Raw genomic sequence first — 27,435 nt, 5'->3', positions numbered from 1 at the left:
AGCGCCAGCTCCGCGTTTGATTTGTTCGTTGGTGGCACATTATTGGCTGGCCGGCTTGCCTGCATTAAACGGAAACCGAGGAGCTTTTTCAGCTCATTGCATTTAGTGACGACTTCTTTACGATTTCATGTCTATATGTTGTCTGGTTGGCGCTGTCGATGCACATGGCGATGCACCATCCACAGGACTATCGACATTGGTGGGTACGTTAAAAAAACACACAAAAAAAAGGGTGAGGGAGGAAGGGGGAAGGAGGAAGAAATAGGTGCTCGGGGAAGGGATGGAAGGGGGAAGGGGAAGGCTCACACGTCTGGTTCTACAGTTTCCTGCACTACAACGTTATCATCGAAATAGTTTTTTTTTTCTTCCACCACGAAAGATGGTGGTCTATCAGGCAATTCCTATCTTGCGATCACGTTCCGCTCGTCTGGGTGTTTCCCATTTGGGCGTAACCAGCTCCTCGCCGCTGCTCAAGTTGATCGTTTTCAACAGCGGGAAAAAACGGTTGATAGGCTGGAACGGCACCATTCGGGAAATCGTTTCTTTGTGACCTGCGGTTCTGCAATTGGGGCTACGCAAAATAAACGAAGCCAGCGTAAATGATTAATGAAGCAGTAAATTAGAATTTCGAGTCTTTATTAATGTGTGCCCCACAGTGAGAATCTCAAATCTACCACAATAATAATAATATAATGATAAAAGAACAACGTTGCGCCTTCCATGGAACTGAGAAAATCCAATGAGTTTCTCTACTTCTGTGGCGTTACCTCAAAATATTAATGCTTAATCGCTTCCAGTGCATTGCCTGTGCCCATTTAATAAGTGACGTCCGTCTAATAGTTTATGCAGAAGGAAGTTATGTGTACATATTTAATGTGTTCTGTGTCCCTGCACTCGTTCGTGCGACGGCAGCGTCGTTTAATGGGGTGAAAGATGCTGCAGGCTACCCCATTACGCCCAAATGGAACACCCAGCCGAGCGGAATGTGATTGCAAACTAGGAATTGTCTGATAGCGCACTGTCTTTCGTGGTGACCGAAAAAGCTATTCGGACAATTAGGGAGTTTTAGGAAATCGTAAGGGCCCTCTGATTCCGTATCGCTATCAGTCAATCAGATATGAGCAACGTCCCAAGCAGCACAATGTACTGAAAGTCGAGTGCAAGAGGGGTGGGCGGGTAGGTGGAAGGCCGTGAACAGAATCCTGGAACTAAAGACATTGATAAGACACATACCGTCCACCCCTATTGCACTCGACTTTCAGTACATTGTACTGCTTGGGGTGATGTCGCCCATTCCAAAGGAATCAGGCAATTGGCTTATCATGTTTTCGGAAACGTTATCATCAAACTACGTTTTCCTAAAACTCTCTATGACGCGCTTTTTTTTTATTATTATTCCGGGTTAGCGCCGCGAAGCAACTGTGGCTATGAACGGCGCACAGACGTGGACACACGGAGCGAGGATAGCGGGAAGGAGTAGGGGACAGGGGGGGGGGGGAGGGCTAGTGTGCGTCCTAGGCCGACTTCAGGGGGAATTGTGCTGACATTCGTCTGGAAAGTCTGCCCCGAACAACCCAGGAAAACCTCAGACAGCACAGCTGGTGGTAGGATTCGAACCCACCACCTCCCAGTCTACAGCACGACCTTGGGGGCTACCATTTGGGGCGGATGCTTTGATCTACTCGGCCATGCCGCTGGTAAAGGCCTTTTTTTTTCTAACGGTTTCAAGATTTACTGATTTATACGTATCCACCAATGTCGCTAGTGTTAGGAGCGGTTCACCGCCACGTATAAAGACAGCGTCAACCAGGCAACATAAATGGTTCTATGCCTGCCTGCGTTCGTGTCCTATAGGGCTGAAACCGTAAAAATAAAATAATAATTATGAAAAAAAATCACTAAATACAAAAAGATGAAAAAGTCCATCGATTCTCCTTTAAAGACGTTCAATAGATGATAAATATCTGTAGCGCTCTCAGAGGAAGTGTCATGCAAGCAAATAACGAGGCTGTAGCATTACAAGAGTTACGGGGATAAGAATGAGCGGGTTCGTTTGTGGAGAACATGAAAGTACGAACTAAGACACCCTGCAGATGAAATGAACAACTTTATGCATCAATAAAAAGTCGCGCTGCCCTTGTAGCAGACAGCGGATGCATATTCGGTCGACTAAGCACACTGAGGTAATTACAGGAACAATTCCGACGAAAAGATCTAACACAGCAATAAATCTCGCACGCATCTTTCTCCTTTTCTTTCTCCTTGTGGGAGTAGCAGAATTCGTCAGTGACGAATTCAATATCTTCCGTTTTTTTTTCTATAATCAAACTCAAACTCAACTCTCGCACGCGCTCAACACACGAGGCCCGACTATGGATGGATGTTTAAAGATAACGTATGGAGATGGTGGTTCCACAAATGTGGACACGAAGCATGGGTTAAACATCTCATAATGGTGAATTTCAGTGGACTGCGGAGAAGCCACTAGCCCATAAAACAAGTGGGACCAAATAATTCTAACGTTAGACGAAAAAAAATTGAAGAACCCTAGAACGCTATGCCGCTCATTACAACAAACAAAAACATACTCTCAGATCCATGCATATGCATCAACGCATACCATTCACCCGCTTTATATGACATTTTTCACACACTATATATATTTCATATAAGCGGTCGACCATTCAGAACCATTCAAGGTGCGTCTTCATAAGTCTGCCCCAACCGGTATACCTATATGTTCCAATGGGAGCAGTAAGATATATCTAGGGTTCGTGGTTTTCGGCATTTTCCGAAAAATGCCGGAAAACACCCCCCGAATGATTTTTTTCAGATTCGGAATATTCCGAAAAAATCCGAATTTCTCGTATCTTGACAGCTGCCATTCCTGGAACCGCAAAGGGAAATCCCCATGGAATCTCCCGTTGTCGACTATTTCTCGAGCGTGGTATTATCTTCGGGCTGCGCCCTGACCTCAGCTCTGAGTTTGAGTGACCCTTGTTTCCGTTCGTGAGGCACTTCAAGGCACTTTACTGTATGAGGACTTATTATTATTTGTTCTACGAGATGAATCTCGTATGGATGATATAAAGCGCGAGTTTTTCGAACATGCTGTATGCCCTGCCCCTCAGGTGGATATATCTCCTATTCAGTTTTGGACGGCCCGTTCCAGCACATGGCCTTTGTTATCGCAGTGCGCCTTAAGCATACTGGCTATTCCTGTTTCTAGCGCTAATGTTGAGCGCGCGTTCTCTAAACTGCGTGTTATTAATCGCAAGGAGCGAGCCGCTATGACAGATGCGAGCATGATGATGTACGCTTGCATCTATTACAACAAGAGGTAGTCTCCTTGTTTGCTGGTTTGGCACAGGCCATAAAAGACATTGTGAATGAAACCATGAATCGATTCACTTCTTTTCGGTTCGTTGTTACTTCGCGCGCAAAATAGGCTTTCCTTCAAGCGAAATAAATAGATGCCCGTATTCGGGCATTTATTTTTTGGGCGGAATATACATGCCGAAAAAATCCGATTTATAGTCCCCCATATAAATGCCGATAAACACCCCCCGAATTGGGTTGAAAATAAATGCCGAAAACCACAAACCCTAGATATATCTTATATCTGGCATCCGAGACAGCAGTCAAAAGTTACTAAATATTGACTGAAGCGTCTCGAAATAAAACAGAAGGATGAGATGACCTTCTTATTCTAAGTAAATAAAATGCATAACACAACCCTACTGTATTGATGCACCGTTCGATTGCCGGCTGGTAGCTGTGCCTCGACGATACTGAGCCTGAGGGCTTTCCTCTTGGGTCTGTCATGTTCTATATCGTTTATAGTTCTTCGGTCAGGCATGGTTTTCGAAGCGAATCACCGTGAGTCACTGTGCGTTCCCTCATATAGATGATGTCCACCGAGTTTTTGAAAAAGACTACGCTGAAAGTTCGGTAAATTGCAGGGCCGGCAATCAGTGAGGTGTGGGTTCGAGTCCCGCAACCGGCACTCGCTAACTTTTCGTCAAATGCTGTCTTTCTGAAAGTACCGTTGAAGTTTGGCAACAGATGTAAACGAGAATGGCAGAGACATTGCACCTAGATGAGGTTGAATCTGAACGAATCAACAAACGCATCTGCCATCCCTTGAAAATCGCCCTCTTTGAAAGCTGTTCTGTGTGTAACAATGTCTCCTCTACTGAACAATTAATGAGCGAGCGGGGACACTTGGATGTCGAACGTCGCTTTTTCTTTATGGCGAAACGTCGTTTTTCGAAACAACGCGTATTACACAAGAACGTCTAATTATTTGACTTGTGCCACGTCTAACTTCACTCTATAGCGAGTATACACGAGTGACGTTCAATAAGTTTTAAGCCTCTAAGCCGAGAACTCTAGGACCAAGAACACATTTTTATTTTTCAACCCAGCCCCCTCGTACGTCAATGCACTTCATAGGTCGCTTTCCAGGTTCTCCGATTCCTAAAGAGAAGAAGCTTTTGTCGCGCCCCGGGTAATAGTATTCAACTGCCTCTGTGAGCTTATCATCGAGAAATCGCTGTCGTTGAAAGTGTTTCTTCGAATATCGAAACACAAGGAAGTCACTGGGGGCATGGTCCGGAGAATAGGCTGGGTGATTGGAGACCACAAACCTGCATTCCTGTATACTGCGTCTTGTGCAGTGTGGGACGTTTGGGCAGGGGCATTGTCATGAAGCAGGATTTTTTTTTGCTCAATTTTCCCCGACGTTTATTTCTTTTTTTTGATGGCCTCAAGGAACCGAATCAGGACTTGGGCATAATAGGCCCCCTGGTAGGTAACCAGTCAGCAGAACACAGAGGCTGTTTTGAATTTTGCGGGCGGAGGAGAATTCTTGTGCTTCCGGGCCATACTCTCTTGCTTGCTCTCGGGGTCCCAGTGATAGATCCAGGTTTCATCCCCAGCGTGATCCCCAGTCACCAACCGCCCGTAAAAGCAGCTCTCATCAGCGTTCATCATGGTTAACATTTCACGACAACATTCCCCTGGATTTCTGTTCATTTCGGGTGTCAACATTTTGGGCACCAAACGCGAACAGACCTTGGATATACCCAAGTGTTCTTGCAATATCTTTTTCTACGGACCCAATAATGCCCAGTCAACCTGAAGAACCGCCACACGCCTATTGGTAACCATGTCTTCCGTTTTTGCGGCACATTTCCACAGTGGTAACTTGAACTGGGTCGTCTTCAACTCGGCCGGTCCATGGGTCGTCTTCCAAGGACACCCTGCCATGCCTAAACAAAGCTGCCCGCCTTTTGACAGCCGCATATGAAGGCGCACGGTCCCCGTACCCGTACACATTTTTCATGCGCTCATGAATATTTGCCGGCGGTGTTCCCTCTTTCGTAAAAAAATTTGATGACAGCACGATGCTTGATGCTCTCCTTCGCTTCAGCTATTGCCACCCAGCGACCCTGAACGCGGTGCGACGCGAGATCGACTGACAGAGGTGAGCCACGTGACTCATAGCTATTACCTAGAAGGATGATCCAATATGCATTATGCTGACCTTTCCTTTCTTTTTTTCTTAATAAACATATCCCCCCCCCCCCAATATCCATGCAACATTGCGACACCGTCAGTCTATTGCATCATACTTAGGCTTAGATTTGTATTGCAAACTGTAGGATGGGACAAGCGCAATGCCTTCCCACATCACGCTTCAAAAATATTGTATTGAAGCGTGATGTCTCTTAGATTTTAGAAAAAATCTTGTATTGCCAGCTGCAGGATGGGACAAGCGCAAGTCTTGCCCACATCACGTTTCAAAAATAGTACTGCCCTCGCCCTAAAAACGAAGACCAGGATGTAGTAGGCAGGCAGGTAGTCCCAAGCATCCCTCTTCTTTTTGTATTGCCAACTGTAGGATGGGACAAGCATCGCAATGACTACTGAACGCCCCTCGTAGCTAAGCAGTACCACACTTTGTCATTGTTGCACACAGCTATACGGACAGGCGGAGTGTAATTTTCCTGGTGTGGGCTTAAAGCAAACATGGTTTAATGAACTGAACAGGGTGCAGAACTTTCGACGAAAATCGGTCGCTCTTCCCTGTCGCCCGTCACGCAGAAAAAAAAAAAAAAAATCATACTAGTACATTATACGGGCATAATTTTCAAATTCAAATAACGCAGGCAATGTGTGTCGACGCGAGGATTCGAACCTAGGCCATCTTTTTCCTTTCTCATCATCTTTCAATTTCATTGTTTCTTGGGCGTTGGAGTTTTGCATGTTTGTGTCGGCCCTACATGGAGCTCGCCTCGGCTAAATTCTCATTAATTGTATTAATATTCGCCAGGCACCAGTTTCTTATTTCAACCATTAGGCGATGTTTATGACCCCACAGAGGGCGATTTAAAAGTATAGTGTGTTTACTCAAGTAGCCCGCCCGAACTTTTGGTCAGTTATGATGTTATTAGAGCGGTTGGAACTTCGTGAAACTTTGTTCTGTAGTGAAGCGCAGTGTGTAAACATAAAAATTTAGCAATACACTTACAAAGCATCAGAGTGAGTGCAGAACCTTCAGGCAGGGAGACAAGAGCAGTTGGCTTCGTCGTCATGGAGCTCTAGCGCCTTGTAGTGCACCTCTGCAGAAGGACAGCTTCACTTCCATTCAGAGGCATTTGGTTTCACAATGATTCAAAATGTCTTGGGCTTGTACTTCCCGTCCTTGCTCGTGAACAACCTGTATTACAGTGCCTCATCCAGACGGAACCATACAAGAGTGACAAGATTCATACTTCTTTCTGAAGCATTTCAGCAGTCAATGTCAGACCTTACCTGGCCATTGTTGTTACACTAGACATTTCGACAAGGATGCTCGGCACGAGAGAAGGCGTTCTGTATCGCCTTTCTGGACAACTCTTTTTGACACATATTCGAAATGACGTTCGGAAACCCACGGAAGAACAGGACGAATCGGGGCGACAGGCACACACGAACAAGCACCCACTGCCAACAATATCTATTGAAAGGAACACAGAAGAAACCACCCCCTCCTCTTGGTCTGGGCTGATAATCACGTTAAGTTCATCTCCCTGATAAGTGAATGTGGGCCTTTCCGTCTGTCCCCTAGATATCATATCTTTAGAACTATAGATAACCTCGCATTGGTTGCAATACAACTTGTTGTGATTGCTGTTCATTGTGTGCCTGTCGTCCTGATTCGTCCAGTTATCCGCTCTCCTCAGTACGAACTTCAAACACTGACGCGCCGAATCTGTTACTTTACTCAGCTTAGCTTGTTCGGGAATTGAGCCAGGACCCTCTACGCACTTACTTAATTATAAAAATATGAAGATGGCAAGTAAGTGTCTTTTAGGTCTCGCTCTGACGGTGATAGGTGACGTTGGTTAACGAATGGTCCGCCTAGGTCCGCCTGCCTGCGGTCTTTTGTGTTCTATGTTCTCGAACAGCATTGCCTGCAGCTGCTTGTGTGACCTACCGCCTGCATGTCGCTTCGCGTATGCGTCCATAGACTAAGTTTACTTGTAGCCGAAAAACAGTTCCACTGACTTGTAAGCAGATACTTTTCTTACGCGAGTTGTTAAAGAAAAGCTCAGGTAGACTCGTTATCCGTGACTGTCACGGACCAAAGGATCCTAGAAAAGAACCCGAGATGTTTAAGTTAGTTTTATTCTCGAAGCCATGCGTGCATTTCACACCGGTCAACACCCTTATTTTTATCTCTCTGACACGTTTACTTTCTTTCATTCCTGTCTAAATGACTGGACACACCTTCCAACACAGACCACCACCACCACACCAAGTTTCCAGGACAATTTCGGGAACACACACAAACTATGTTAGAAAAATGCACGACAGACTGTATACTGTAGGCGCATGCGAGTTTCACACAAACCATGTAAAAACTGTGTATACACGTTTATTTTTCCATAATTACACAAGCGTATTCATAGGACACTAGTCAACAGCCGAGTCTCAAGTGCTTGAAACATGGGCCACATTTACCGCTCAGAATCTTACTGAGAAAAAGTTGCCTCAAGATGTCAGTGTAATCAAGAAGTAAGGTAACAAACTCATGAGAACGAAGATGTGCAAAACACTGAGTGCAGACGCGTTGTGTGACCAGACCAGAGGGAAATCGATTTTCAGAAAACATCTCGAAGAAATGTCCGTTGTACACTCATACATCAAATGAACACGGTAACGACGACAGCGAATAACGTTAAGCAAGTCGGGACACCGTACAGCCGGTCTAATTGAACGTACTTTCTGCATGTAACCCGAGTAAGTCGGCTCTTTGCCTGGCTAACCTTTCCTTTCTTTTTTTTTTTCTTAATAAACATATATCCCCCCCCCCCCCCGAGTAAGGATATATAGGAAACCAACAACAACTTTATTACAAGATGATGAATGGGGAGTTTCATCGCCACGGGCGATACTCTATAGAAAAGCCTTTCGTAACTTCTGAAAATGATGTTTTCATTATGTAAAATTCCTTTACCACTATATACCTTCATGACGTGAAACCCCCTTAACGCCCGTTGTGCGGGCACTTGGCATATCCTATCAACGTTCCCATATTTGATAGAATTTATTTCAATAAAGAAATAAATAAAATATTTCACAACAGGCGATATCAAATAATTTCCCATCGTTTTGGGGAGCGTTGGAGAAACACAGATCAGTGCTGACGAAGGCACATTCGCCTAACAGTTTTCTATATTTTACTTCATAAGCACAACTGAATATGCCGAATGCGAAATCCTAATTTTCGCAAATAAATCAATGAATAGCAAAAACAATGGACGGTGACCTACGCGCGGACGATGTTTAGTTCGCGCTTATTTAGGGGTCTTAGTAGGTGTCTTCATTTTTGGTGACGTCAGTGTTTTTCGAAGCTCTCGTATTTTTGTTACAACTACTGACGATTCTTCAACACACTGTCACCGTCCGCCTGTCAATTGGTAGCCTGTTATGTCCTACATGGATTGGCCCTTAATTCTGGAGTGCCGTGACAATTCGACACGATGCGAATCCCGGGAGAGAGCCACCCATTCAAAAAGACACACATTTTTTCAATGTAGTGCTCCTTTAGATGAATTATTCTCTGGTCATGATCTATGAAGCCATCCGGTAGCTCACGCATCCCGCTGCCGCAATCACACGGTAGTTCTTAGGAAAACCAATATAGGAGGACAGAGGAGTTACATTATCAGCAACGCTCCGCCTGAAAGATAACAATACAACGGTTGAGGGTTACCTTGATGTCGTCATTACGCTAATAATATCAAATTCTTTGCGACTAAAATTTAACAGCAGGTAACGTGAGTATCCGGATTTCCCATCGCACTTTCTGGGCTTGTGCAGCGTCTCGTTGCGGAACACAGATTTAGAAGGCACAAGGGTATGTACAGAACGGGTTTCAGCCGAAACCCGAAGACGTGCACTAATCCTTTCACAATATTCTAACGTTCTAAACAATATTCTATGCGTTTTTGTCGTGGTTTAAAGTAAACCCGTCCTTCAAAAAGTAAAAGAAAATTGCGAATTTTAGTAATTACTGTATAACGTGCACATAGCTCAGACAGTAAGCATAGTATGAACTACATCGCGATAATAATTTCACTATCACTGCAGCTGCGATCAGCTACGTCACAATTCAGAAGTGAAGTGCATTTCTGATGTCGTTTTCTTGATATGTATTCGGATCTCGTTGTAAATAATCAATAAAGTACCTTAGAGAACGGTACAAAGGCACTAATTACCGTTTCTTTCTCTTTCTGCCGATCTCTTTCAGCCCCCTAAAATACCATCACCGAAAATTTGTGACCCAGATGACCCTGTGTATCCGCCGCTTACGCTACAGCGTTACATGAAAATCCCAAAATTATGAAATCATCATGGTAGCTCAACTGATTCGACACCAAGGCAGTTTGTTCTGTAGTTTCTGGCTTCTACCCGAATTAGAGAAGATAACGAAATTTGAGCGAGACGACGTCTCGCACTGCCTTAATATCCACGGACAACAGCGCACATGATGCTATCTCTTAAGAATACTTCAAATTAAAAATGAAATTAAATCTCCTTCGCTGCCTGGACACATTTCGCGCAACAGAACTAAAAAGGAAACCATTTTACGGTTCATTTACAATGACAAAAGCAGTGGTGCTTCTGAAATTCCAGATATAGCTAGCCTCTTTGAAACGAAATCAATGATTCGCGTAGAATGTGTGTGTGCGCAAAAGGAAATTAAGGACTGTGGCGGAAACATTTACCCGGGACGGTTTTGATGATGACAGTTGGCAAAAAATTACACTTTCTTTCGAGATATATTCTTTACATACGTATGTATTTTCACGACAAAGTACGTCCGATTCGTTAAAAATAAACAACTACTCCAGTTCAGTGGTTTCATCCGCAGGGTATTGAAACAAGTTATATCTTTCTATTCCGTTGAAGCTACAATTTCAATGGGCAAATAGGAATTCATCTGTGTGTACAAGGAAGTTAATTGAATTGTGCGTAAAGAGAGAGAGAGAGAGAGAGAGAGAGATAGGTGTACAAAGAATAGCAAAGCGCGCTTGACAAATACTACGGCGAGCATGGGAGTATTGTGATATGTTCCTGCTAATGTTTGGCAAAGCTCATTTTGTTTCTGTATGTTCCTAGTTTGATCCCATTTGTCGCAGTTTGCTATACAGCGAAAACCGTGTTAGACGTAAAACGAATACTCAGGCAGTTGCTTTATCAACGCAAATACGTTCGAAGGTCAAATAGACGTCAAATATTGACGAGAGGATAAAAGCGCACTTTTGTGAAAGTCGATCGTAGTCACTTCAAAGGTGGACACAGGTCTCACGATATCTATGTGCAAACGCGAACTATCACAGGCACTTGACGCAGATATTACTCCATTTACAAAGACATACAAACTCTTCCACAACATCGAAGAATATTGATTGAACACCGCAATCGTAAGAAACCATCACGCACTAATACCACCTTTGAGGCATTTTAATATTACACGCAGCTCTCCAGAAATATACTTCCACAGATGTATCCTGCATAATTTTTCTAAGCATTTGGCACATTGAAGTTATGTAGCCATCAGACAGTACGTGCATAGGCCATATACAGTTCAGGGAACATATAAGAACTATTCCAAACGACATCCAAAAGATAAAAGACAGCGCCACCTCTGTAACAACAAAGAGGGGACGTTCAGATATGTATATACATCAAGGCACGTGCACTTAACGCGTTTTCTTAACGCGATATTATGAGGACACGCCAGTGACAGACTGAGCTCTGCACTTGAGAGTAACAACACTGGTGAAACACCCCAATTTACACATTGGCATCACGAACATTTCTGTCAGGAAATAAGGCGTGCAGTTTTCGCTACGCTGAGTGCGAAAAGCATGTTTAGGAATTTGTGAACATTGGATGTACCTCAAGTAGAGAAAAAAAAACGAAAAAAAAAGAAAAAGAACGGGAAAATGCCCTTCTTATTCTTCCATAATCTCAAAGAGGAAATTTGTTTAAATGTTTCATTCGAGCGTCGTTGAAATTATCTCGGAAATGGCCGATCGTATGTGGGGCGCAGCCATCGAAGATTCGAGTAGTACACATTCTGCTATCCGAATAATGGATCCCCAGAGTTTATTAAATATTGCAACAATGTAGCGAACACGACACTCCATAACACATTACTGAGAGACAAACATAAGGAAAGCACACTGCCGGAGACGCAACCAGAAAATGTGACGGCGATATGACCGTCGTCACAAGAGCAGCTTGCATGCGCCGCATGATGCTATACACTGTCCTGCAGTCGATAAAGCTGGTTGTATAGATAGATAGAACGTTTATAAAAGAGAATCACTGATGAACCCCCCAGAGAACGCAACCATTCCAAACACTCACATCATTCGAGAACGTCTTTGTTGACGCTATCTCGAGGGACAAGGGACACGCGCAGCTCAATGTACATAAATAAACACGTCGTGAAAGTTTCACATTCATGTACATTCATGTCTTTGTTTCCTTCAAAAAGAAGTCCTGCTTCTGTGTTGGGAAGCAACACCCTGTGTGTGTGTGTGTGTTTCTTTTTTGTTTGTTTTGTTTTTTGTTTCACAGCACGTGCAAATCGTCGCACGAACGCGAGCGCGAGCAGGCCTTTCGCAGAAATCGCTTGAGGATCACCTTAGCTTTGCATCCCGAGAAGGAAGAGGCACACGTAGTATTACGACCACGAATTTTGACAGAGTCTCGCCTTTTGCGCTCTTTTTCGATGTGCAGGTGCTTCAGGCGGATCTGGTGCAACAGGCCCGCGAGAAGCTCGTCCACGTGATGGTTGATTCCCGCAGACGTCTCGATGAACTTGACGGCCTCGTGTGTTGCCAAGGAACGACCATCTGAAAAGAAACGAACAAAAGGAGACTTATACGGGGCATTTTAAGCAAACATAACGGGCACGGGGCAAACATAAGCTCACTGCAAAAATAGGGTGTTTCACTTGACGTGACACTGAACCTTAATAAACGCATGCTGGCAACGCTTGAGGACATACTTCGGGTACAATAATGCGGAGGTTTCGATTCAGGACACTCTCCTTAAATTTATGCAGAGAAGCGCGGGACGCACGAGTCGTGCATATACAACAAGTCGCGACATGCGTTGACTGTCTTCGTCTGCGCTGCTGTAGGGGGCGCTGATTGAACGTCCGTGCGGCTAAGTGACGGTAGTGTGAAGCAAAGATTCCATTATTTCGTGACTTTCGCTTAAACTGGTTTGGAATACGGCAGTAATATTCCCCAGCACAACAATTACCTGTTGGCAATTTTCTGTTGTGCAATGATATTAAAGTTCAATGTCCAGTGAGGCGCTTTGTGCATGTTAAAACTACTACGATGTTAGGTAAGAAGCAAATTACACTTGATGGGCATACGTAAAACGCCATACATGTCGTGCTCAACACGTGTGGAATGCGCAACCATATTCTTTGGAACACAGCAAGAACTCAACGTTACTCATATCGTGCCTAATTTCTAAGCGGTTGCAGCCGCCAAAGGTTGAACACACTCCAACAACCTGGTTGTACTGTTTCAAATCCCTTTGTTTAAGGCATCTGTGTTCCTTCACACGAGGGTTTCTTACAATTGACACGGTGACTTTCGAATCGTTCTCCCAAAAGCTTTGAATATACAAGGTGATTTTTTAGCTTCACCAGGTATAAAAAAAAAACACGTGAGAGCAGCATAGATACCGCTTTTGCGGCAGGCCTTAGATCCCCCTGAAGTCGGCCCAGAACGCCTACTAACCCCCCTGTGCCCCACTCCTTCCTGCAGTAACCTCTCTCCATCTGTCCACATCTGTACGCCGCTCATAGCTTTGCTTAGGTTGCTTCGCGGCGCTAACACGGAATAAAAAAACTCAACTGCGAAAACGGCATCTATGCGGCTCTCATAGGTTTTTAAAAATCTGGTGCAGCTAAAAAACACACACACACACACAAAAAAAAAAACATCCTGTATAGCTGTAATTATCACTGTAAACATTATCCAGCTATGTGCAAAAGAACGCGCTTTTGCGTTCTGGTGTTCAGGTCATCCAGAATATTCTCGCCATACGGCGTTTTCAAAGTCACACACTGCTCTCTTTGTGCGCATGCAACACACTTTGTGTAACGAAAGTGTCTGGCTGCCTTCCCGAAGCATATCCATCAATACTGCTTGTGTGCTCACGCAATAATGAGAATACTCTGGAAAGCTCGCTCACTATACCGAAACCTCTTATTTGTCTGTAGAGATTGTGCCGACACTAATTTCCAAATTATATTAACGCAGCACAGCAGTGCGGATATCGGAAGGCCAGGCAGCTGACAGGAAAGATCAATGCTTCGTTGCTATGACTCGCAAAGTCGTTTTCAAACACCGGTATAGGAGACATTGATTGATAATTCGCAGACACCTCAATAATAAGAATAACGCCTGACTACGTGCTATCATATCTCCACAATTCGGATGTACCGCGGCATTTCGCGCTACTAGTGGGCGTTGTTTGCCGAATTTCGTTAACTGTTTGACAAAGGCATTATGTCTACCCACTAATTGTGTAATGGTAACAGAAAAACACTGAAGACGCAACACAGCCGCCTATCGGAGTTATCTGTAGTAGGAGCGGGAAGAGAATTTGAAAAGACGCCTCTGGAACTGAAAGAGCACAGAGAGCGCCCGAGCACTCCGTGGACGTCTCCTGTGAAGCGTGCTTTCACTGCACTACCACGGTGTACACAGGAGAAGCAACCAATCGCTATGTCGCTCCCCCGGCCCTTGATGAGTAAGTTATTCGTGCGCTCTTCCAATGGGATATTATGATAACAAAAAGAAACCTTTCGAGTTTTCTTCGATCCACAACCCGGAAAGAGAGTAATGCATGCACTGCGCTACGCTGGCATCTGCTTTCCGACGGCGGTCGAAAGACGCAAACGTACGATGCTTCTAAAATGCGTCACCGTGCGCCACCGGGAATTCGTTCGGTAGGTAAGCAACGCGTTACGCGCGCAAACTTGGGTATGCGTGCGCGCACCCTGTACGATTTCAATATCAGTAACTGCAACAAACTAATCCTGCAACAGTTGGTGTGCTCGTGAGTAAACAGATGGGTGGATGGAGATAGAAATAAAAAAATAAAGAAAAATGAGTAAACGTAAAATGCACACGGTTCACTTTTTGTTTCCTGCAAGGAGTAGGCATCTTCAAACCCTGCTATGCGAAGTAAGAGTAGCGCTTTGTAGCGACGGTGCCGGTGATTGTTACGTGCTCTGCTGAACTCGGCGATTTCAGAAATACTCCGGGGAACAATTTTTCCTGGCGTAGCTGTACGTGCAGATCGTGAACGGGTCCCGTGAAACGTGGATGGACTCGGTTTACCAGTTGGGGCTGCATGCTTTTTCCCAAAAGAGACACAATTTGAACACACACGATAAAAAATATAAAAGGGGAGATGCAAACGCATGCCCTATATGTCGCATACTTGCACAGCGGTCGTGTTCCTTTCGTGCTTCCTATGCATCGCGCAACCCTAACTACAGGAATAGGATCTCTGGCACGGGATGATGAGCTCTCTTTTTCGCTAATGGACTGACTTACGCTAATGGCTAAATTTCCGCTAATGGGACTGAATTCTGGTCCATATTCAATTTCGAAATTTCGGTTAGAGGACACCAAATTTTTATTGAAAAAAAAAAAAAGAAGAGTGTATCTTTTATTTACCAGGTTCCACTCTAATGCATCGATATTTGTACCGGCCCAGCCAGTAGCAGATTGAAACACAAATTTTATTTTCACTTCTTGTTAATCGGAAACTAACGCCTTCCGCTCGTGCTACGAGGGTGGGCCCTCAATAGAGGGTTGAGAGTGAATTGATATCGCTCGCTTTTTTTCTTGTTACAAAAGACAGAATCAGAAAGGATATCAGAATCACAGGCGTTTGGCTGCGGTTATCCGCAGTCAAACGCCCTAATCTGGCACAAGCTCTTTTCTAAAGTGCTGATTGTAAATGTTCTAAATGTTGATGCGCACTATTACCCGAATGGGATGCGAGGGCCACACATTTCGGGTGCATTGTCTGATCTACTTCAGACAACAGGGAGTTCTAGTGCATCTACATCGGGGGTGCTGAAGTTCAAAGCTTGAAATTAAAGCTAACTGGTTGTTCCAAGCTTGATTTATTCACTTCTTTATTCTTCTCTTTAGCCCATCTCACTAGCTACTCACTGGAAGCAGTCTACGAAATCTGCGCAATAAAGGAAGCTGTCCAATCCAAGCTCAGAAACGTGACGTCAGCCAGTCGAAAGCAATAGCGTGATTGCCCTATGATGTTTCCGGAACCGCTATCGTAAACCATTCCGATCTGCTAGAACTCGCTGTTAGGGAGTCTTAGTGGGTTGGAAGGCATTCGCGATAGCAGTTCCGGAGAGACAATAGGGAGTTTCAGAGAATAGAGACTTTTAGAGAATCGTAAGCACCCTCTGATTCCGACTCCGAATCGCCATCAGCCAATTCGAGCGCAACCGCTGGGTCTGAGGCTGATACGTTTGACGGGCCAACGACTTCCTCTGCGTGAAAGGGAGCCCCTTTCCGGATCCATCTCGTGAAATCAATATGACGACACGACGAGGCCCGGCCACTGTTCCGGGAACGTCACGAATTACATGCAAGCACTTAACGGTGGACGATGATTTATTCCCATTTGTGAAGTACCTGACAGAAGAAAGAAAGATATAGGAGATGCAAAACAGCTAAGCGGACGGAATGTCGCAGTGACCAATTCAATTCCTCTTTCGGTCATAGGTACCGCCAGTGATTTATCCAGAGCCCCCCCCCCCCAAATGTTTGGCAATACCTCCAATTTTTTCCCCGTATACCACTGTTACAATGTAACTGCACAACCAATTTTTTTGCACCCCCCCCCCCCCCAGCTTGCGGTTATGGATAAACAGCTGGGTTCCGCCGCGTCGTAGTCTGAATACTACCATGGGGAGCGTCCATCCGAAAGACGAACCGGATCCCATTCTCAAGACGTATGGAGTCGGAGTCCGCTTACGACTCTCTAAATCTCTCTAAAGGCAATCGCCTGATTCCTTTTCTCATTTTTTCCCACGCTAGGAGGTGGAACGACATTGTACGAACCTACTTTGGACAGTGTAGTTTTGTACCATAATAGTTCTCGTACTAGGACGATTTTTTGTGCGTGCTACACGGGCAACACTAACGGAAGTTTTAATATGTGTACTAGTATCACAGATCACTAGATTCCTTCGGGAATCTAAACTCCTGGGCACTCTCTGATACGTCCTATATGACTGTCTGCACAACGATTAGTGAAGGAGCTGTTTTTCTTTCTGTATTTTTCCATAATTTTCTGTGTCTCTGCTGCTTTTATCTGCTTTTGTTTGTTTGTTAGCTTTTGGGAATAGCAAGCTACATCATGGCTAACCTTTTCGTTCTCTTTTGTTTCTTTGCATTAAACATATTCCTCCCCCCTAGTATCACATCCAAACGTCAATTTCCCCTTTTTTTGTTCTTAAAACAACGTAGTAGTTCATATGAAATATGACGGATATCGTCGATAAAAATCGTTATCCTCTGTGTGCGTGATAGCTCTCGGCGCTGACAATGGAGATGCCGCCAGCGCTGCCGCAACAGTAGCACGAAGTTATGCCGCATTGTGCCTGTAGCAGTGTTTACCCGGCTTACATAGCCAATGCAATGTACGTGACACCTGTTTTCTCAATATCTCAGCGGACTAGACTTGCACGGCCCGACAGTGTTTGCTCTGGATGATTGAAAGAGACGCTTTGTACAGTATGGAGCTCTTTGAGAGAAGCATCTCTGCTGGAAGCAAGATTAAACGTAATAATCTTCTCTACAACGCACCATCGTTGTCCACAATGCTTCCCGAAAGAGCTCTGTGCGCATGACTGCAAGTTTGAGAACCTCAGTAACAATATCGTTCTCCGCCGTCGCTTCTTTGCATATTCATGCAAAGTTAACCGGGATGTCAACAGACTGGTTTAGACGGTTACAAAACTGCACAAATATCGTTTAACATCTTGTCAGATTGAATATTTCGGCGGAGAGTGTTTAAAAAATCTCACACTGACATTCTTTACCACTTCAAATCATATACGTCACTTGTCTGAGTATATCAAAAGTTCAAAAGACACGACCTCCAAAAGGTGTCCTCCCGCACAGGATACGAACAGCCTTTGTAACCACATCAATATTTCAGTTAGCTTTAGCTGTACGAAACGACGCCTTTGGGACACTTCAACACTACACTGAGTGTACGCCACGATACCACCAATCAAAAATTATACAGACACTATTCCAAATTTCCCCTCTGGGGAATGGAAAACTCGGAATTCAGGCTCATTTGCACAATCAAATCTTGCGCTCTGGTTCTCGAATTACCCGTTCAGAGGGGACCCAAACACATCGGAGGCGTCGTTTCACTTCTTTCAAAATGCGCTTGCATTACCGTTATGGCGCCTGCTTAGCCCACGGTTTAGAGCTGCCTATCTTGTATGCCTACAATTGTATGGGTTCCTTAAGTAATTGTGAGACGTTGAACACATTTTAGAGATTGAGTGGAACAACAGCATACTTCTTAAAAACGAGCCGTGAAATTACCTAAGCCATTGGAAACCCAAAGCGTCGTGACCCAACATTGAATCCCAACGTTGTGGTCGCAGCGACGGACTACAACAATGATCTAACAGTTTAGCCTTCTCCACCGTGACCCCCAGCGCATTCAGTTTTCGTCAAAGTACTTCTTATCGGTGTATCTCGTATAAAAATGGCGCTGCCATATCGCGTATACATTTTTATGTTTGCTTACAGCTCACGAACGAAAAACAATCAGATAACACGCTTAAAAATCATGCCATATGCCCTGCTGTGCTTCGAGACTACGAGACGTACGCCAAACGTACCTTCTGTTGATACCGTCCGCAGCCTGACTAGGTCCGTCTTGTTCCCAACGAGTATGATGGCTTTGTGTTCAGCATTGTCCCACCGGTGTATGATGGAAAGGTACTCTTTAGCTGCCTGCCAACTGCTCCGACTTGCCACGTTGTACACGACCAGGTACGCGTCCGGGTTGTATGTGGACACTGGATTTTTCTGTAAGAGTCAAAAGGATAGTTTTGACCGACGAAGCAGCACATCAATAAGTAGAGCTACGCGTCTCAAACAAAAATCACCTCCGGAACAGTTTTCCCAAATTGGATTTTATTTTTTATTTATTTATTTACAAATACTACTGGCCTCCTCCTAGAAGCCCAAGTAGGTACAAATTCAGATGAACACCTAAAGTTCACAAAACATCACAGGTGTCTCTGAAGACCAGACATGAACTGGTCAGTAGACTTCGACGACACCACATCGTCCGACAGGCTATTTCACGCTACAATTGTGCGTGGAAAGAAAGGAAACCTAAACGCATCAACTCTGCAGCGATATGGTTTAATATGGTATCTATCTGTATTGCGTGTGGAACGCCTGTCAGGTAATCGCCATATAATTATAATCATTCGGTGCTTTACGTCGCGAGATAACTGCGATCATGAGCGACGCCACAGTGGTCGGGTCTGTGGATTAATTGTGCCCACCTGAGGGTTCTTTAACATGCGCTGAAATCTCGACACACGGCACACCACATTTAACGTCCCTCGCGGAAGACGACGTGTCCAAGCAACTTGTACCCTTCCACCAAGTTGCCCACCGTTCTCGGCCGGGTTTGAACCCGCGATCTTGGGATCAGCAGGAGGACACGCTACCGACTGAGCCACCGAGGGCGGAGGTAATGCCATATATCGATCCGTCTTGATATTAATGTTTCTATTCATCATCAAGTACAAAATGTTGAGCCTTGCATGCGCCTTTCCTCCATTGTTTCTAAACCTGCAGTGTTATAAAGGTCATTAAGAGAACTACGTTGCCTATACCTATGAAATACGAAGCGGAGCGACTTCATTTTGAAATGAAGCATGCACGTAAGTTTCGGAGCATGGTAAAAAAATACAATGTGGTGATGGTATTTAGATTTGGAACCCCTTGAATTCCCATGGGAAGCTGTTCACCATTTATGTTCTCATTTTAGAAGCTCTGATCACTCCACAAATAAACGAGATATTTCGCCTTCCGATACCCTAGTTCTCTTACGTACGTTCTCTTTATTGCTCAACCTAAATCATTTTCGTGAAATAGTAATAATAATATGTGCAAGGTGAGTATTTTGTCGATATATCTGCAATGATGATGCTTTTAGATATAGATAGTGTCGTCGCCAAGTGCCTTGCAGTGAACGCCATCAAAAAGAAGAAAAAAAAAAGGTTATTTTATTGATCAGTTATTGTAAATGGCAGATACTAACGTGTTCTTTTATGTACACATGTAATATTCAACGATATCACTGCATACTGCAAGCAGAAATCAAAAGCACATTAATGTACAGATTATAATTGACCATTGTGTCTGCATTCTTTGTTAACCTTCCTCTCGAAGCTTCTACAGACATTTCATGAAAACAGGATATTCTGTGAACCCAGTGACTTTTTTCCGGTCTCATTACCTCGGCGTGACGTGTGCAAGATGGAGCTCAAAAGTAACGCAGTGCTAAGCCCCTTTCGGCTGACATCATTAGAGCGAGTTCTCCCTAAGCACTTGCGCTACGGGTACACATCAGACACACTGCATTACAGAGCTCGTATCGCGTTTTAGCGGCAAGGTCCTGACGGTGCTCGGCTGCATTCCCATGCCTTGTTGCTGAACATACCGTAAGAAGAGACTGCGACGACCTAAGCTTATGGCATATAGAAAGTGGAAGTGATTTCGTTTGCAGCCTTGTAAGAGAGCCTTGTCACTGCAAATGCGTTCGGTTCCCTATAGTGTTAAACTAAACATCTATCCAAGTAGCAGGCACGTGTCGACTGGGATTCCACAGGTGAACAGAAATAAGTGGCACTAATCTCTCCTCTCCCTGTTTAAGCCTCCGGTTTAACTACCGTATATACAGAGCTTCTGGACACCTCTTTTACTCCGCGGGACAGCAATTGTCACGTCCGTCCGTGTAATAAGTTTGCCCACTTTAAAGGTCTGTTTACCGTGCGCTGGAATCTCAGCAATATTTAACGTGACCTGCACCATGCTACGAAGTTTCTGCTGTCCTCTCGGCTGGGTTCGGACCCGCTACTACTACCCGCCGAAATAACCGCCGTTCTACCAGCCGAAACAACAACGTATCAACGAGCCCTTAATAGCATCAAGCACGCACTCCGCAATACAGTTTGATACTTACCAGATCCTCTACACTTGGGTGTTCGATGAATACTAATTCAGACTCTTCTCCGTTCAGGACGACCATTACTGTTTTCTCATTTTCTTCATCTGCAAAAAAAAAAAAAAAAAAAAAATTAGCGAAGCTCAGTTGGCTTCTTTTCATTGAATACAATACGTGACAGATGCCGAACAGAAAAGAAAAAAAAATGACATCGTTTTGTTTCTGAAGGACGGCGGCCGTGTGGCACACTAGTCCGAGATTTTTCAGCAGTCAGGTTTTGTCATATTTTAAACATTTCGTGAAATAAAAATTGAAAAAGTGAAATAAATATTCTATTCAAGGAAAAAAAATCCCAATAAACGACAGCGCCAATAGTGACAGAAATTCGCAAAGTGCTTTACAGATTTATGCAATGCCCAGGTGGGGAAACACCTCATGACGTCAATAAATTTGTTGTTGTTCTACACTTGCACTCAGCATAAAGGCACAGAGAGCCACAGCGAGAGCGAGCATCGATTAGAACAACCGTGCGTCTGAGAAAAGTGTTTTAAATGTTGTATCACTGTGTTCATGTTGGACCGCAGTGCTTCAAAGTCGCGTAACAGCAAAAAAAGAGTGGTGCACATTCATAATAAACGCGGCCAAATTTGCAGACTTTTAGATAAAATGAATTAGTTGGCAACGAGTAACGGTGACTTATAAAACGAAGTGTTCTCGTCAATAAATCTGCCTAAAGCCTGTATACTGTGTCGTGTGGTCGTCATTTTGTCTCGTCCTTCGTTTTATCTGAAGGTTGTACCGATTTTATTAAGATGAACAGCGTTTGACGGTTGAAGGATTAACGATATGCATACACAAGGAGAAAATCGCGCGATGTTTATTCCTTGTATCCGCCGCGAACTAATAACGTGTCAACCGTTGCGAATGGTCGTGCCATCATCAGATTATCATTCGCATCAACTAAGTGAAAACTTTCGAAATTCCGTCGGGCATAAGCTTGATCCCGACAGAAAGTAAGTGCATGCTAAAAAGGCAAGGGAAAGCAAAGGAGTGTGCCTTCCACTGTGTTTGAGGATCGATGCGTCCTCGTACGCAAGGAAATACTGGGCGCACAGTCCGCATGCGCAGAATGTGATTTTGCGTACAGTGCGTGCGCAATGTGAACATGCTACTTCCTTGCGTGCGCAAAGTGGTTGCGTCCGCTATAACCAAGACTCTCGAACAGCAGGTCCCACTCTGTGGCGATCAACCCTTTTGTTAAGGAAGGATGACAACAACTCCACTACCACGAAGACGGATCACGTGCCATTTTTTTCCGTTAATTTGATCCACAGTCAGTAAGCAGAACACAACTACAGTACAACCTACAAAATGTTCGTCTGGTGTTATTGTTTGTTTGTTTCTTTGTTTACTTGGCGCCGAAGCCCTGGAGGTGCACTGAACTTCTGATCCAGAATAACGAAATGTTACAAGCCGACTAGTGGAACGATTCCGAAAGGAACGAGCACCGACTGGCGTCGAAAGGATAACGAAGCCCGTGTACAACGCAAGACATGCTTCTCCGGCATTTTTTTTTCACCAAGGGAGTCACTATACAAATAAAACCGGAGGTCCGTACTACGAATGCTTCAGTCCTTGCAGGCATGAATCGAGAGGTAACTAGCATCATCGACGACGACGAGATAGAGACCGAAGTACACGACTGCGACGGGTACTTAGAAACGATAGCCATGGCTAGATCGGTTGCATCGTGCTACCTTGTCTACAGTCTATCGCTGTGACAACTCGAGGATATTCCGAAACCACTAAGATAGCATTGGACAACTAGGGTCGTGCAGGACGATGGATTGTCTCGGGGCACTTCGTGGACAAGTGAGGGCACAAGTATTCGGCGCTGATTACTGAGCTCTCTCGTATAATCTGGACGTGTAGCCTTCACTCAAGAAGTTGGAACTGAAACTATACCTTCTCGCTAAAGCAGCTCAAACCTTATGGGAGGTCGTTCGTCAGGTAATTAAAAAAAGAAAAAAGAATGAAAGAAAAAGGAAAGAAAGAAAGCAACTTATGTGAACGACATCGATTCTGAATATGACTGCTTTGGCGGCTCCATAGAAAAGGTAATCAGGTGTACACATTGTAGGCTATTACAATTTTGCGACGTTTCGGTACTACTGCATGGTGGTGTATTTCATGGAAGTGAAACCTAAGGTTCCCTCGTTTTCTGCAAAATGAGCGGTGTCCACGACGCCTCCGTGGTCGCTTCCATTACCATCGATCTCACTGTCAATTCCTTGTCTTAACGTCAAAAGAAACCAAGTGCCTATACATCAGTTCTCAAACAGCTGGCAGCGGATATGATGCATAGTCGATATACTGACCACACTGCAGTTTTCACTGACGGATCCACCAGTCATGAATGTTCATCGTCTGCGTTTGTTATCCCAACGGACGGTGTGTCACATGGATACCGTCTTTCACACCGCACATCATCAACGTCGGCTGAGCTATATGCTATCCTGTTGTTTCTGCGTAAGACATCGTGTGACGATCCGCTCTGATCACTTCTGATTGAGCTCATCTAGCCACTAGCTCGCCAGCAGTGGAGTCGGGGCATCACTGACAGGTCTCTCATGTATTCGGTGGATCCAACTTATTGGTCCTCCTCAGTTCCAGACCGTTTACCACGCTATTTTACGTCCCTCCTGCACAGGCTTCGTCTCAACGTAGCCTTCACTCCCCAATTCAAGTACCGGATCGGATACTGTGACAGCAGCCTATGCTCCAAATGTGGCGTTGTGGCGAACATTGAGCACGTCCTAACAGAATGTGAGCTCTACGAAACGGAGAGGCGGCAACTCTGCGCTCAGCTGAGTACTGCTAGCCACCAGACGTTCAACCTGGCTGCAATTCTTGGCCCATGTCAGAGCCATGTGCAACACCGTCGAGGTCTTCTTATGTTCCTGGAGTTCCTCTTGTCTACCGGTTTGCTCCAGACTGTGTAGGGTCCTCCCCTGTATCCCAATTACCATTTGTGCTTCTTTCATGATTTTTTTTCATCACGTTCCTTTTTTGTGACGTAGTGCAGCGCAGCCAGTGGAGGAGAGCTCAATTGTTGTACTTGTACATAACTTTAACTTCATTTTCATATCTCACATCTAACGTTTCGCGTGTAATGGGGTAGTGTACTGCTCTCCAGTGGTGAATCACCCCAGGTCATAGTCACGATTTATTTGTTGTTGTTGTTGTTTGCATGGGGTAACTAGGCCCATATAGAGTACGCTTTCATGGTCGTGCCTAGTCACCAATGTGATGATCACGCCAAACTACTGTTACCTATGAAGCAACTGCGGCAACTGCAGCAAGATGTACGTGTAATGGGGTAGTGTACTGCTCTCCAGTGGTGAATCACCCCAGGTCATAGTCACGATTTATTTGTTGTTGTTGTTGTTTGCATGGGGTAACTAGGCCCATATAGAGTACGCTTTCATGGTCGTGCATAGTCACCAATGTGATGATCACGCCAAACTACTGTTACCTATGAGGCAACTGCGGCAACTGCAGCAAGATGTACTGTGTAGTCCACCAGCAACTGCACAAGTAGGCGATCTCACTGGTCCACCATAAAAAGCCTCTTCAGAAAATCGGCGGTATGCCGACTGGCCACTCTCTTCCTGGTAAGATTACACTTGAACGTCTCGTACCGCCGTACTTGTAGAAGAGGTCCTGGTCAATCACGGGGGCCTCAGAACCACATCTTAGCCAACAAGAAACAATTGCATGTTTCACGCCCTCTCGCACTCCACCACCACTTCAATCGATGCACATCACACCAAACTATTCTTGTTATGCATTATGACACCTTAGAATTAGTCTTTCCTATCCGCACTTCCGATTCCTTCCAAGTAGTATGCATTTGTATTATGATACACTATACCAATTATTACTTGCCATCCAACGGATTGCAGAATTTCTGTAACGTAAACACCCGAGACTCGGAAACAAGACAGACGTGCACAAACAATGCCTGCAACTCAGCGGAAGAAAACACTTGAAAGGAGGAAAACGCGGAAGAAGAAGAATGATTAAATTATTATACTAATAACTTCCTGCAAGTACTATGAACTTGTACTACAATACGGGATATGAGTATTACTGCCCAGTGCCCACCTTTGACTTGATACTGCCCGGATTTTTTCCCACCAGATGTTCGGTAGCCTCGTGTATGAAACATACGTACATTGCGTGACCACCGACCTTAAAGCGCTATTTTTACTAAATTTCCCTCGGGAGTTCTAGATGATTTTGGCATCGAAGAATAAGCATTCAACATCAACAACAGGAGCAGAACTTGAACTATCCGAGGCGAACACTAAGCGAAAAACTCAACTCTTCTTTCCGGGTATTTTTAGGTTATTGTAGCTCACCGAGAACAGAGTGTAGTCATGCCACCGATCTGGTGCAAAAACAAACAGAGAGAGGAAGATATTTCTATCTAAGAATAATGCAACCGAAAGCCACGAAAAATAAACTCTATGCCAATATAACTTTTGACCAGTTGTAAATTTTCCCCCTCACCCCTCTTGTGTGTGCGACGTTCGGCTGGGCCCAGACGGGGAAGCGAACGAGCTAAATGGGATACACCGCCAAGAGGAAATTTATTACGCCAGGCACTCTGGCGTCCTCCGTGCATGCGGTCGTCTTCAATAACGTAATCACGAAAGGCATGGCAAAGTGGATAAGAGCATGCGATCGTTGGTGGGATCTCCAAGGTTGTGCTGAAGACTGTTGTGTCTGACGACGCTCATAGCCGCAGTTGCTTCGCGGCGCTACAACGGAGTAAAAAAAGAATTGCATGACCGAGGAGAACGAGAAAATTTGATTGCAATTTCCCCGCGTACGCTTTTAGACCCGATAACTACGAGAAAGCCCACCTTATTTGCGGCCGTCGCGAAGCGCACTGACCCGATTTTCTAACTTTATTTCTTCAAGGGCAACGGCGCGGCAGGTAAAAAACAGAGTTTGTTATCATTTTTCGAGGTAGCGGTTGTCCCGCTAAAAGTAGCTCCACTGAGACAGGGCCAACAAAGACGTTGCCGCTGGAGCTAGCCAGGAATCGCGTCCACGGGAGATGCCGTCCAAAAACATCAGTGGCGATCCCCCCCCCCCCCCCCCAATATTTCGCGGTAGAATACCAAAACATCATCAAGCGCCGCGGAAGCACTACAGCTCTCCACATTGACGATTTATCTGCAGCGAATAGAGTAGCACCTCTATTGGGCCGGCTTGTCAATGAGGTCAGCCCAGGCAGCTGCCAAAGCCGGCATAATTTATGGGGTTCCTGACATGCCGGTGATGTTCTATAAACCACGCCGAAGTAATGGGGAGAAAAATTACGTTCTTATAGCCTTAAGAGCATTGCATTGTTCTAAAGTGACAATAAGTGCAGTAATATTATTGTATTAACGTAACAATTCGAAGCCGACTGTGAGAATAAATGAATCTCACTTCATTGTTTTAGAGTGTAACGTTAAGGACCTAATCTTACTAACCACATCAATATTTGCGTCATTTCTTATCATTTTATGCGCCGGACCGGCGGTCCACTCCACAGAACCTAAACCAAGTACGTGAGAAACGAACTCCATCTGAAACGACTACATAAGATACTTGTTTACATGTAAGGAGAGCGTGTTCCTACTTCCTACCAGTGCTTTCAAGCGATAAGTCGATATTATACGGTGCAAAGACGTGAGACCGGGTTCTAATACGAGCGCGGCCACGCACGTTAAATTGCTGCGGGTGGCCTGCCTGCGGGTCACTGTAATTGTGCCACGATAACATTCGCCACGTGCCACAGTTCGACACGCAATCCGTTCGTTTTTGCATCAAATTTCGTCGGAAAACAATCTTTCGCTGACGGCTAGCTCTCAACCTGACTAGCGTTTAATGTAGTCCTCACAACTTCACAGGGCACACCTTCGGCAATAAGTTCCCGAGAGCAGTCTAGCACAGAGCTAGTAATAAGTGCGGCATCGGCTGGAGGCAGCTACGAGAGCCGCGCGGAGTACCACTTGGCCTTCTCCCTGCTTTTCTTGTTGATTTCGAGTGCGATCCCTTCCAGGCGGGCCAAGAGCCGCCTGCTTGAGAAGCATCTGGGTCACACGGCAGTGCCAGTTTCAGGTAGAGGCGCGTTTTGTGTTTTGAACAGGTGCCTATATCCCTGACCCAGTGCGGCTCTTCGACGAGTGCGCAGAGAAACGCTAGGGTGCGTCGCCAGGAATGCTCGCCCCGTTTCTGCCAGTCTCGATCTGCTCGCTCTGATTAAACTTTGACTAGCGGCGCTTTTTGTCTCGCAGATGTCAAGTTGTGCACCTGCCAGGAACTGTACCCGAACTTCATTCTCTCTACTAGTGTGAGAGCGTTAAACACTCCTAATACTAATTAAATACACTGTGGCAATAAGCAGCGGCGGATCTACAGGGCGGGGCGGGGGAGGTGCGGATGTCCTGACCCCCCCCCCCCCTCAATTCAATTTCTCGTCTTCACATAGAGTTTTGATAGACCTTAGGTGGCGTACCACGA

The 27,435-nt window shown here is 45.0% G+C and overlaps 2 protein-coding genes across 2 annotated transcripts in view; both read right to left on the bottom strand.

Moving 5' to 3' along the window:
- The window catches only part of LOC135378070 (large ribosomal subunit protein mL52-like), a 37,902-nt gene extending 30,914 nt beyond the window's left edge, over positions 1–6,988 (bottom strand). Inside the window, exons 1-2 of the mRNA XM_064610916.1 lie at positions 6,820–6,988; positions 6,536–6,724 (exon numbers count right to left, since the gene is read on the bottom strand). Of these exons, the coding sequence (XP_064466986.1) occupies positions 6,536–6,599 (64 nt within the window). The 5' untranslated portion in view covers positions 6,600–6,724; positions 6,820–6,988. The remainder of the gene's footprint in view (positions 1–6,535; positions 6,725–6,819) is intronic.
- A 920-nt stretch (positions 6,989–7,908) lies between these two features.
- Positions 7,909–27,435, bottom strand: part of LOC135378068 (uncharacterized) — a 50,637-nt gene continuing 31,110 nt past the window's right edge. Inside the window, exons 2-4 of the mRNA XM_064610913.1 lie at positions 20,872–20,960; positions 18,506–18,695; positions 7,909–12,422 (exon numbers count right to left, since the gene is read on the bottom strand). Of these exons, the coding sequence (XP_064466983.1) occupies positions 12,139–12,422; positions 18,506–18,695; positions 20,872–20,960 (563 nt within the window). The 3' untranslated portion in view covers positions 7,909–12,138. The remainder of the gene's footprint in view (positions 12,423–18,505; positions 18,696–20,871; positions 20,961–27,435) is intronic.

The sequence above is a fragment of the Ornithodoros turicata genome, chromosome 1 (assembly GCF_037126465.1).
Source record: "Ornithodoros turicata isolate Travis chromosome 1, ASM3712646v1, whole genome shotgun sequence".
Lineage (NCBI taxonomy): Eukaryota > Metazoa > Arthropoda > Arachnida > Ixodida > Argasidae > Ornithodoros > Ornithodoros turicata.
This window is presented reverse-complemented; position numbering and strand designations above follow the sequence as displayed.